This window comes from Grammomys surdaster, unplaced genomic scaffold (genome assembly GCF_004785775.1).
Source record: "Grammomys surdaster isolate TR1022 unplaced genomic scaffold, NIH_TR_1.0 134, whole genome shotgun sequence".
In the NCBI taxonomy this organism is placed as follows: Eukaryota; Metazoa; Chordata; class Mammalia; order Rodentia; family Muridae; genus Grammomys; species Grammomys surdaster.
The window spans coordinates 3,586,997-3,600,250 of NW_021604592.1; the positions used below are offsets into that span (position 1 = coordinate 3,586,997).

General features: G+C 38.9%; 1 protein-coding gene across 6 annotated transcripts in view; it reads right to left on the reverse strand.

Moving 5' to 3' along the window:
* Positions 1–13,254, reverse strand: part of Cadps2 (calcium dependent secretion activator 2) — a 501,414-nt gene that overhangs the window by 309,447 nt on the left and 178,713 nt on the right. For all 6 annotated transcript variants that reach the window (XM_028762525.1, XM_028762526.1, XM_028762523.1 and 3 more), the window contains exon 3: positions 6,237–6,569. In XM_028762525.1, the coding sequence (XP_028618358.1) occupies positions 6,237–6,569 (333 nt within the window). The remainder of the gene's footprint in view (positions 1–6,236; positions 6,570–13,254) is intronic.

Below are 13,254 nucleotides of genomic sequence, written 5' to 3' on the forward strand. Positions count from 1 at the left end.
ATAGGTATTTCAGTCATCGATTTTAATATCTCAAAAAAACTGGAAAAAATAACATTTATTTATTTTTAAGGTGTTAATCATACTTACTTGAGTAGTTTAAGCATTTTGACATTTCAAATTACATGAAACTAAAATATCGCTAAGTAATTGTAATTTCTTCATTTATTTTTTTCATTTTCAAGTTATCAAGTATAACTACATAAAGTGTGCATTTATTTCTACTGAAAACCACAGTGACTTTGAGTGATGATAACGTACTGTCTAGCATATGCTATTGGCCTGAAATAAACTGAAAAAAGAAGATGGTGACTGGGAAACCCAGCTCCAATCTTGGGGACATTTCTCTTGCACATCACTGTTCTTTTACAGGCTTTGAACTAAAATGCTCAGACCATTTGACACCTCATGGTTCCTGGGTTTCCACAGGGAAAAAGCCAACACACACGAGCAATTATTTATTTAAGTATGTAAAGCTCTATACCCATAACCCAAATCTAAAATACAAATTGGTCTCCAAACCTTAATATTCAAAGATTTTTGAAAGCTTTTTAGAGAAATAGAATTATAAACACTAAGTTTTAACAATTCACAAGTAATTCTGGCTACCACTTAAAAACATTCAGGCAGCCCTACAATAATCTTAATTCTTCTTCAAGTTCTCAGAGTACAGGGGATTCTGGTGGGGGGATATCAAGAGATCAAGATCTCAATTAACTTTGCTTTGACTTTTGGGTAAATCTAGGTGAGTCATTTTATTCAGTTAATGGAATGAGATTATAAAATATTGATCAAGGTTGCTTTTGGCAGAAAAGATTAGGATCTAGATAGCTGTAAAATTGACTTACTTAATCCTCTTAAAATCTAAATACAGAGGCAAAAGGATAAGAATTGCAATGAGTATATAGAGTACTACATGTTCACTCTTCAAGCTCTGGTCTTGTAGGGCTGCATATGTCTTTACACTTTAGAAGAACCTTCACCTCCCATGTTAATACCATTGAGAGCCACACCCTTACCTCCTGTTTTGCAGGCTGTGCATGGCAGTCTCTCTGTCCAGAGAATATTGGCAATTAAGCAAAATTCTCATTTTGATAAACTTCTTTATGACGTGTCTAAATATTATTCTGCTTTCCTCAGCCTCTGCAGAGTGGAGCCATGGAGTGACTACATCACTGCGGCACTTACAAAGGCATGCTTTTAAAAATTAAGGCAGGTGAATATGTAGTTATTACCTGTCACTGTCTTCTCATTTCACACAATTCACAGAGCATGTTTTCTATATTTCATTCATGTTTATGGATAATGAGCTTACTAATTAATTTTAACATGCTGTAATTACATTATTTCATATTTTAAAATAATCATTAATAGGTAAATTTAATTTCTAGTTAAAGAAAAATGGTTGAGTGATACCATTTAAATACCATTTTTGTTAAGCTGCTTGAAACAAAATTGTTTAGTGGTTTAGACTATAAGGTGCATATTTTTAATACCCCGTAAAAGAACATGGATGTTACTTGAAATTCACTGCACTTCTGGAATATTCTTCTGAGATTAGACTTTGGGCTGACAGCTTATTCTTTGTCCTTACAGTGCCTTTACTCTGCTGAGCTAACTAAATCGTAGCTAATGATTTTGGCCTATAGAGCTATGGTGAGCACTTTGCATGTGTTCTTTATGACATACCCTGCCAGTTTCTTTACTGGATTTGCTCCTCTTATTTTGCTGCATGGATGTGCACCAATGCAGACACTATCTTGAAACCAAATGACAAGTGGTGTTAACATTATGACATCTAATTTATGATAGTGTTTAGATTATTATTTCTTAGATTCTGTTTTGTAACAATTTTATAACAAGTACGCATTATACACATTTATGTTTTTAAAATAACAACTTAAATAGTTATTTTTATTTCAACCATCCCAGACTTTGTTGCTTTTGTTTGCTACACCTCCTAACTTGGTGTTTCAGGAGCTTCCCAAATGCCTTAATTCTGCTAATTAATAATCTATTAGTCCTTACCAGAAGTAATATTAATGGCTGAGTTTTTTAAACAGTAGTTTCCTGAAGTTTTAATCCAGATGCTACCCTGAAGCTGGGGGACAAGGAATCTGACTAGGTGACTTCTAGCAGGTGACAGCAGGCAGTGATGGCAAAGGTCTTTTTCTCATTCCAGACCTTTCTACCTCCATTCTCCCTGCCCTGGAGACCCACTGGCTGCTCAGGTCCTGCACATCTCCCCGAACAGCTGTGTACTATGGAATTACTGACCATAAAGTATATAATATGTTTTTTATTATTTTCTATTGGTTTACTGCTGGCAAAGAACCAAGAGGTTATACAGGAACAAGCACAGCCAAGACTGTGGCTGCCATCAGGAGGTTCAAACCTTTCCTGACACACAGGAGGGATGAAATCAATCTCTGGGTCAGAAGCCTACAGACAGGCTTTAGCAGTGTGCCTAGATGAGGTGCCCTCTATATTCTCCAAAGCCTGATTGGCTTCTTCTCTTTCCAGAATGTTTTTTCCCCAATAAAACATAAACTGTGTCCTGTGTCTTATGCCTTTCTTCACTTTTCAATTCTTGTTGGATGACAAAACCAGAAAAATATAAAATATATGTACACACACTCAGATTCTCTATCTTCTCTCTGTCTCATACATATACACTCACTCATATACACACATGCAGAAATACACACACACACACACACACATACACACACACGGGGGGGGGAGAGAAAGGGAGAGAGAAAGAGAGAGAGAAATGGGCATGTGTACACATGGTTCACTTGCAGAAAAGAGATCTCATTTGTTTTTTAAAAGTATTTCATAATTTCTGTAAAGTCACTGTAATTCCACAGTAAAACTTCCCCCATGAGCGTGAGAGTAGGTTTTTATAATTTCATTTTGGTTTTTACTTACTTTAGTGACTAATCACAACCCTTCTTCAATCAAGAACTCAAAAGAATTCCATTTTCATCTTAGACATATAAAAATAAAACTTGGAAATCACCACTCCCATTCTTAAAAGCCTGAACAAACAGAAAAACCAGAGATTGTGTGTGTGTGTGTGTGTGTGTGTGTGTGTGTGTGTGTTAGAGACCCCAAAACCTGGGAAAACCACTTATTCAAAATATAAAAAGACACACATTTGAAAAGTAGAATATTTGAGTGAGCAGGCACTAGGTAACATGCTGGTCCAACACCTGCCTTTTGCTTTGGTTTTGTTTTTTATTTTGTGCAAATTGCTAAAGCTGAATACAGAAAATAAGGAAGCTCCCGATCTCACTGACTTCCCTCTAGGAATGAAGATCTAAGAAAATGCCCCAAGTAGCCATGGGAGGCAGATTGAAGGCTTTTTCTAAATTTATTAGATCCTTCTCCCAAATCGAGGGAAAAGTTTTGCCAGTGGGAAATGTTGAACACTCATTCCAGCTTCAGGGAAACAATACCTGCCCCATGGCTTTCCTGTATCATCTACTGGAGAAACAAAACCGAGTCTAGAAAAGCACAGTGGTCAGGGTACGCAGAGCTTAAGAAAGTACATTGTGAGGTCTGTAGTCAAAGAAGGAAATAAGGTCTTTTGAGTCCTCTGTACAAGAAACAGAAACACAAAGGTATCACAGAGACATAGGTCCACAAAAGATTTAACCAGATTAAAGGGCGACCCTTCCCTTTTCCAGCATATTGCTCTGGATACATCTCCAGCATCATAGTGGAAGACAACCAAAACAGATACAAAATTCAGTCTCTGTGGAGTACTTTGGGAAGCCCATAGTCAAAGATAGGAATAAAAGCAAGCATGGACAGAGGAGGGGCTAAAGAACCCACTATTAAACTACTTCCTACTAGAAAGATTGTCTTCTGTTATATACCCAGTGATGATCCAACCAGGCATAATGACACAGTAAAACCAATTATGGTGAGTGAATGAATTGTTTGTAGTATTAAGGTGACATACTAGTTTATTATTAATTATTTATTCATCTATAAGTATTCACAAATTACTGTTGTAAAATAAGGAACAAGAATAGGATGCAGAAATTAAGAGAAACAGATTTGCAAAAAGGTTAAACAAATATAAACACACACACACACACATACACACACACACACACACATATATATATTATAGAAAATGGTTACTTCTAACCATGGTTACACAGTGTCTCTGGTTAAACTAAATGTGTCATAAATAACCACAAAAGTCATGATTCTGGGAGAGAGACAGGTAGAGATAAGGGCTGGGGCTGCTGGAGATAGGAGGGAAGTGAGAGAGAGTGGGGGAAGAAAGTAAATAAAATATATAATAAACATATAGAAATCAAATAAATTAGTTAATAAAAAGAAAATCAAAACAGCTTCTATGCCCACAAAAATAGGTATAACCAATAAATCACAAAAAATGTATTTATTAAAAATTACAGAAGACAGAAAATGAGAGAGGGGTAAAAGAAAACAAAGAGGAAATGGCAACACACTATATTATTTAAGGCAACTGTAGCAATCACTTTAATTAGGAGTAGTCTAGCATTGAAAGACAGCTATCTGGGAAGGTGTTAACATGACAGGACAAAACAACCAAACCAAACAAAACAAACAAGCCTTCAAGACCCAACTGCATCTTTAAAAGCAATTATGTTACAAGTCAACAATAGAAAATATCCACCATGCTAACTCTAATCATAGGATCGCTGCAGCTAACTCAATTAGTTTAAGACAAAGTAGGCTTTAGAGAAAGAACAAAGAGCATCACAGTAAAGGAGGCAATTCTACAAGAAGACAGTGCAGTCCTAACAGACATGTATACACAAAGCAAACTGATGGAACTGAATGTAAATATAAATTCAGTATCGTGTTAGCGATGTGAATTGTGCTGTGTGCAACAAGCCATAGGAGAGAGCGGAGCAGGTCCACACCACAGAGGTAAGAATGCTCTGATAACGAAGACAAAAGATTTTGCATTAATAGCCATAAACCTGTGTTACATGGAATTATATGTTACAGGCCTGCTGTAAGCGGTAGACATTGGATTGTATAATGATATGGGAGGTCTTCCCTGCACCCTTGCATGTGGAACATAGAAAGCAGTTTGTTCAGTACTGTTTTCTTTAATCTGGTGAGATTTATGATAACTTCTCACTAAGTAGCTACTGAATGACTGGATTTCAATTTTACTACACAGTGATTTTAATCAGCGTTAACCATACCAAAGAACCACTATGGACATTATGAGATACACAACTTAATTGGACATATCTATTAATATATAAAACTGTGATTTATGGTCCACCTCCACTACCAAACCACCGCCTGGTTTAATGACCCAGTAAAAACAATTATGGTGAGTTCATGGATGGCTCATAGGGTTAAGGTGACATAGTACTTTATTATTAATTAGTTCTTTATTTACCTAAGTTATTCATAAATGAATACTATAAACTAACAAACATGAACAGGATGCAGAAATTAAGTGAAGTAAGCTTGCAAAAAGGTGAAAAATAAATATATGTATATTATAGAAGTGCATTTCTTAATGAATTTTAAGATGGCAGGATTTTGGTAATTTGAATTGCATAATAGGGCTTAAATAATGTATATACCCAAAATGAGCAGAAATTCAAGGAATATATTATTAGACAAATTATTCAATCTAAAAATGAAAAACCTATAAGATTTTCTTTAATTTTTCATATGCATGATTTGAATAACAACTTATTTGCTGTCATTGCTTTAAATTAGCCAGTTTAACAATCATCTTCAATATATTTCTTCCAGGCTGAGGTAAAGAAAAATTTGAAATTTTAATTACTTCCATAATCCTCTAAAGATTAATAATCCTCAAAGCCTCAAACCTTTATGACAAATTATTTTGCACTGAGGACCACTGGCTCATATATACTTGGAACATTGCTCAGGCAGCAGATGATTGTCAATTTTTATTCAGTGTTCACCCTCCATATATGTCCAGAAGCACAACCCTGATGTCCTAAAATAGGATCTTTGGGAGCAGTCAGGACTGGCTAATGAACCTGACATTCTTCTCCCGCCAGGCAGTCTCTTTCAAAGCTTCTTACAAATTATCATTCTTATATTTATTACAAGTCAATCTCACTCAACTATTTGAGGAAACCGATTGGCAAACGCAAAGCACCTCTTCCTAGGGTCATAAACACTCAATGTTCCTTCCATGCATCAGACATGGCAAGGGGAGGCATCGGAGTACTCACCTGGCAAGCGTTATAAAGTAGCTGGTGTTCCAATTTCTTAATACCCAGAATCTGCTGGAACATTTCATAGAGCTGCTCCTTACTCAGAATAAGCTCAGACACAGCACTCAGGGTCATCCTGTTGGGCTGTTTGCACAAATCTTCTTCTCCCCGGTAAATGGCGTCATATTTGGCTATCCACGAGCTCAGCACTGTCTCTTTGCTCAGGCCATCTATTTCTGGCAAGCTGCGTACACGTTTTTCTATGTTCTTCTTAAACACCTCTCTGAAATCATTAGCAGAGCATCCTCCACTCTGAACCATTCTGGCCACTCGGTCACTCTTTAGAAAAACCTGGAAAACAAAATCCAACAACTGTAATTAGGCACGGCCATTAACACCTATGCGTTGAGGGCACATAGCCAGGATACCAAGTGTTCCACCATGGCTCACAACGTTGTATTATACAACTATAATATAGTACATGATAACTTATGAGAGGAGACCCAAATCTCTAAATGATTGAAAGGCTGAGAGAGGCAGTAAGCAGTTCTGAGGAACTCCGGAGATAACCTACTTATTTCCAACCTGAAGGTCAAGGATTCAGATGCAAAAGGCTTCTTTAAATGGAGGCCCAGTGGGGTTTGGCTCCATCCTCTGCAGCAGGAGAACACAGTGCTAAGATAATCATCTAGGAAGTAAGAGTCATTCAGTAGACATAAAACCTTCTGCCACTTAGAACCTCCCTGTTCCAGAAACTAGAAGAAATAAACTGTTGTTTGTAACTCCTTGTTCCTCTCTCATCAGCCACCAACCTCTCTCATCTCACTCAAATGGTTAAGAAAGTAGCTGGGAATACATAGCCAACTTCTGTATGTTTATTTGGGAATTAGGCCAACAGTTTTGTAGAACTGCACTTGACATAAATAAACATCCTGTGTAACTGTTAACCCAAAGTTCTCCATGATGCAAAGGTCAGGCTTTTTGTCCCTTTCTCTGATCTCATTAGCTCCCCATCTTCTTAACACATAGCTACAAGAAATGAATGCAAGGAGGGGAGACCACCTGGGAGATATATATAAGCATATTGCCGACATGTGAATCCAACCATTTTCCTGTTTTCTTCTTTATATGCTTTCACAACCTTCTTCCAGAAGACTCTGAAAAACTAATGCAGATATCATGTACTGAATGCTGCTGTTATGCTTCTAGGATGAAAATGTCAATTAAAAGTTACTAATTTGTATGTGTGTGTCTGTTTGTGCTTGCGTGTGTGTGTGTGTGTGTGTATTTGTGTTCATGAGCATATGCATGTATGCATGTGGGGTTGTGAGCACCAATGCATATCTGGAGAAGAGAACACAATATGAGGAATCTTTTTTTTTTAACTTAGTTTTCTTTTTACTTATTCACTTTATATTCCTCTCACTGTTGCCCTCCCTGTCACCCCTTCCCACAATCCTTCACTCATCCACCGATTCCTTCACCTCTGAGTGTATGGGGAATCCTCAGCTACCCATCCACCCTGATACTTCAAGTCTCTGCAAGGCTGGGCATTTCCTCTCCTACTGAGGCCAGGCAATGGAGCCCATCTAGAAGAACAACATATCTCATGTACAGGCAACAGTTTTTGGGATAGTCTCCATTCTAGTTGTTTGAGATCCACATGAAGACCAAGCTGCACATCTGCTACATATTTGTACAGAGAGGCCTAGGTCCAGACTGTGTATCCGAATCCATGGGCAAGCATCAATCCCTGATACTTTATATCCCTATTATATCTGCAGACAGGAGCACATTGTCCTCTGAGAGGTTCCATTCAGCAGCTGACTCAGACAGATACAGACACCTACAGCCAAACAGTGGATGGAGCTTGGAGACTCTTGTAGAAAAATAGAAGGAAGGATTATAATCCCTGAAGGAGATAGGAACTCCACAGGAAGACCAACAGAGGCAACTCACGTGGCCCCTTGATCTGACCTGAAGGATCTTTATTGCTTTCCACCTAGTCCCCTGATGCCAGCTCTCTCACTGTACTGGCGTTTGTGTTCAGAGTTATGCTGGAAACCAGCCAGCTCCAATTTTTCTCCGAGGCCTGGTCTCTCCATGAACCTATGGCTTTCACTTTTAGTTAGGCTGGAAGCTCACAAGTTCTACTGATCATGTCTCTATTGCACCCAAGTCCTGAGACTACAGTTGTGCAGGGAACACCTGACTTGTTACATGGACATAGGGTCTTTACCATTGTGCTGTAAGCCTTCTTGACTGTTGAGCCATATCTCCAGCTCCCCCAAAGGGCTGGTTTGTTCCTAAAAACTAAATCACAATGATGAAGTTCTCTTACAGTTAGGACTGTACAATTAGGACTGTATCATGTGACTACCCCACCAAATCTGTCTATATGTAAACCAGTTACAAACATGTTCTACACATGTCAGGTAACTCACTTGTCCTCCTGCCTTACTGTCCGGCATGAGTGGCCACACAACCTCCAAATTTTCCCAAATGCTTTCAGTTTTTCCTCTTTTGAGTCATTCACAAAAGCTGTTCTTGGTTCTTATCTCAGTCAATGACACATAGATGTTTGGATCCCTTGACTCATATACTAAAGTATTAGTAACTTCTACCTATAGCAACCACATATATAATATCTCCATAAAATATGTGCTATCTCTCTCTATAGCTCTAGATCACTTGTGATTAGAAAGTCTCTATTACCTTGTTTTTTATGTCTCCAAGCCCAAAGCGAAATATATCTAGAGAGATAAGCGAACAATCATGGCTTGTATTACTAATTCTAAGACATGGGAAGCTGAGGTAGGAGAATCACCAGTTCAATGCCAGCTATATAGTTTGTTTAAGGATAACCTTGATTATAAAGTAAAATCCTTATTTTTAAAAATGAGTAAAACTAATGGTCCCTCTCATAATTCTAAGTCAGGAAGAAGGAAACTGAGACATTTAATAATATATTTTGTCTGGAAATGACATTTCTTGAGCATTCATGGGGATGTCTAGATTTCTTTTTCTTAGCAGCAGCTTTGCTCACGAGGTACTGACAGTTTGTATAAAGAAATTTTGTATTTATACCTTACACATAAAATCACATGATTATATTATGATGTCTATCAATTGTTGTAGATTTGGTCTAATGCTGCATGAATTGTGTTAATTTGGTCATCAAAATCCACGCTAAGACACTGAGGGACCCTGTCTCCAGTTGGTTTTGATTGGTAAAGAAAGTTGCCTGCAGCCGACAGTTGGGCAGGGAGACAGAGACAGGACTTTAGGATTGCTGGGTAAGCGACTGAGGAAGGAGCAGGAACAGAGGGTGTCTTCATGCCAGGAAAGGAGTAGAGGCCAGGCCTGAGAGGTGCTGGACACAGAACATAGCTGTAGGTGCTAGAGAATTCAGCTCCGGAGGGCTGTAGGTCTGTGTCCAGGGCAGACAAGATAGAATATAGGTTTTAGCAAGTAATACCTCAGGAATTTCAAAGGGAAATGAATGTGTTATGTTAACCACGTGGAATTTCGGAAGTGGCCCAGCCATTGACCTGTTTAAGGCATATTAAAATATACAGTCTCAGTCTCTCTGTCTCTCTCTCTCTCTCTGTCTCTCTCTCTCTCTCTCTCTCTCTCTCTCTCTCTCTCTCTCTCTCTGTGTGTGTGTGTGTGTGTGTGTGTGTGTGTGTGTGTGTCTTTTATCTGCAAACCCAGAACATTAGGATGGGTAGCAAGGAGTGTCACTGCTGCCGCTGGGACTTTGAGTAGAATTATTTGGGTTCAATAACAATCAATTACATATAATTATATTTTAATTAAACATACTTAACTGTGTACATATGTATACATAATTTCTGTTATAACTCTTTCTACAGTTGCTATAGGTGCTGAGGAATCAAAGCAGTCCATCTGGGCAGCACTGGTTCATACCAGTTAAAGCAGTGCAGTGACAACAGAGTGAGCCAGAGGTGGCACACTGGTAGAAGGAGGGCTTGTTATTCATTATAGTCCTGATGACACTAAGGACAGCTGTTTTTTTTTTTTTTTTTCAGATACACCAAGGCTTCCTTTTCAGAGCACCATCCACACTGGCAGATTTCCAGTAAGTCCTGGACGCTAGCATCTCCCTGTGGACCTCACCCCAGAACTCAGAGGAAACAGATACCCTATGTCTACCACTGTGGCAATGCAGTAACTTTATTGTTATACCATGACACATATGTTTAGTGAGGTCTAGTCTGAGGTCTGGGGTTGGTAGAAGGGGATTCTCTTTGGGATTTCTTTCTTCCTCAGATGTTCTACTTCCTAATTCTAGTATTTCGTATATTGTTTTTCACTGTTCATAACAGTCTTCTCCTCTTGCTATTTATTATGGTGCTCCTATTCAGTTATATGTAGTATGTTTTTCAGCTGATACAAGCAAATAACTACTGGTGCTACACGTAACGTTGCTTCTCTAGAGAATACCTGAAGTTGACTCTTTTAGAAATGGTACAATGTGCATAAACCCTGACCAGAAAAATATATACTTATAGTCTGACTACAGGAAAACTACTGATTTCTAATACTCTATATAAACAGTTTTTTTTTCTCACTGCCTTGTATATAGCCAAGAGTTATCATTCCCTTAAGTGATTCTAGTTTTGAAACAAGGGCACAAATGAACATTTTTGCTGAGTGCTTTTCTCCTATAAAATCGTAACAGAGGCTGCACTAACTCACTCTAACTATGGAACTGACATTTGCTAAATGGTAACAAAATGCTAGGATTCTGCCAAGTGTTCATGGCACACAGATAAATCCATCAAAGACTAAACCCTGACAAGCTCCTGCTCCCTGAGAGGGAAAGACCAACAACAGAAGGAAAAAGAGCAAGGACAATAACAGGCACTCATACAAAAGGAGGGCAAACCAAGGAAATGGAGTTAACAACCCTGGTGGGAAGTGAGAGCTACATAGGGAGAGCCCAGCACAGGGACAAGGGACCTGTGTCTTTAATAGCCTGTGAGTTATATAAAAATAAAAGGGAGAATAAAGCACAGTCTAAGGAAACAAATAAATGGAAACAAAAAGAATGGAAGAAACATTAAGCTCTTCAAAGAGCAGTTCAAAAACTTTCCTACTATATACAGAGATTACATATAAGAGTGACTGTAGCAATACTGTTTTTTTTTTAAATCAGGAAGACCACTAGATATCAGATGAGAGAATGGCATGTATACAGAAGAGAAGTCCAGGTTTTAATTGATGACATAATGACTAACTCTGCTTACCAACTTCATTAGGTATGAAATCAACTAAGACCCATGCTTCTTGGTAGGTCTGGAGAATGTTTCCTGGAAACATGAAAATGGAGAGAAACACCCTGCTGAGTGGGAAGCACTTCTCCCAAAGGGCATTCTATATATAAAGAGGGCAGAGGGAATCCCACCTTCACCCCTACTCCCACCCCACCCCTGTGCTGATTTTGCCTATAGGACTTCCCTCCTTGCTGGTGAATACATCTGTTCAGTTGCTGCTGTGCTTGCTGATAAACTTAGCAGGCATTACATCCTACCTTCTTCAGCCTTCCAACAATGACTAGATTATCAGCTCCCTAGCAATATTCTAGGCTTTCAGTGTTCAGTGAGAACTGTTGGGTCTAACCTCATAGTGGGTAGCTACGGGGTTCTCAACGCCTCCACTGCATGGCCTGATTGCCCATTCCATGAAGCCAAACTAAGAAACCCTCACTGAAATACAGATCCATTTTATCAGTTCTGTTCCTCTACAGAATCCTAACTCAGGGCCCAGTTGTGGCTAGATGACCTAATGTTAACACATTAAGACATGTTGCAAACTGAGATGCTATTGGCAAGGGTAGACGGCGACATACTGGGGCTACGATAGATAGAGGCCAGTGATCAGATGGAGGCTACAGAGCTGGAAGAGAAGCAGGAAGAAGACAGAAGAACAGAACACCTTTGAGTTACAACATATGGAAACTAAGATGGGAAAGTAAGATTTTCATTCTCTTTGTAACTATGATAATAAAGGTGGAAGAATGTATGTACCTATATATGTTTGGTTTTGTTGCCTTTTTGTTTGTTTTTTTTTTTTTTGACAAACTGGTGTGTGCTAAGGATAACTAATTTAGTTTGGATAATGGTCAGGAAAAAGTATGATAAAGTATGATAAAAAGGACACAGAGAAGGACAAAAGCTTTTAAAACCCTATATTTAAATGACTATAAATTAAATAAACATGCTCACCAGCACACAAATGTATCCAGAAGTGAGGACAATAGGGGATATTCTCTCTCTCTCTTCTCTCTCTTTTCTCTTCTCTCTCTCTCTCTCTCTCTCTCTCTCTCTCTCTCTCTCTCTTCCTCCCTCTCTCTCTCAGACACACACACACATACACACACACACACACACACCACCACCAGCAGCAGCAGCAGCAGCTGCAACAGCTCAGGCAGGACCTACATCTAAGAACGGCAGCAAGAACAAACCAGTGGCCTCTAGAAGAAACAGATCAAATCAAAACAGATCTGTTTGCTGTTTTCTTCTTCTCAGTCATCTTGTGCAGAGACCATTTAGCAGAGTAAAGATGAAGAGCCAGCTGCAGGAGGGAGCAAGGGGACAAGGCACAATAAAGTTTACATAGGAACCCTAAATTGTCCTTTTAGAAGATGGAAATGGAAAAGGAAGTAGAAGGGAAGCAGCAGAGGCGAGGCTGGGAAATCGTTCCTCAGCAGTAGGAAAGGCAAGTCAGTAGCACAGAGGACTCAGCAGAACAGTCAGCGTTCATCTCCTCTCAGGGGTGATAAGGTTGTAAGGACCATGACTTTCTTGTTCTTGGTCCTTTCAACATGTGCCCTGTGGGGACAAAGTTGTTGTGAAACAAGGACCCGAGGTCCTCAGTCTAACAGCCCTAATGAACAGAAGTCTGATCAGAACCATGCCAGAGAACTGGGAAGTTAGTTCTTCAGTCCCTATTGATCCTTGAGGTGCCTGCAATAATAGCAGGCAACTTCATCACCTCCTCTTAAGAA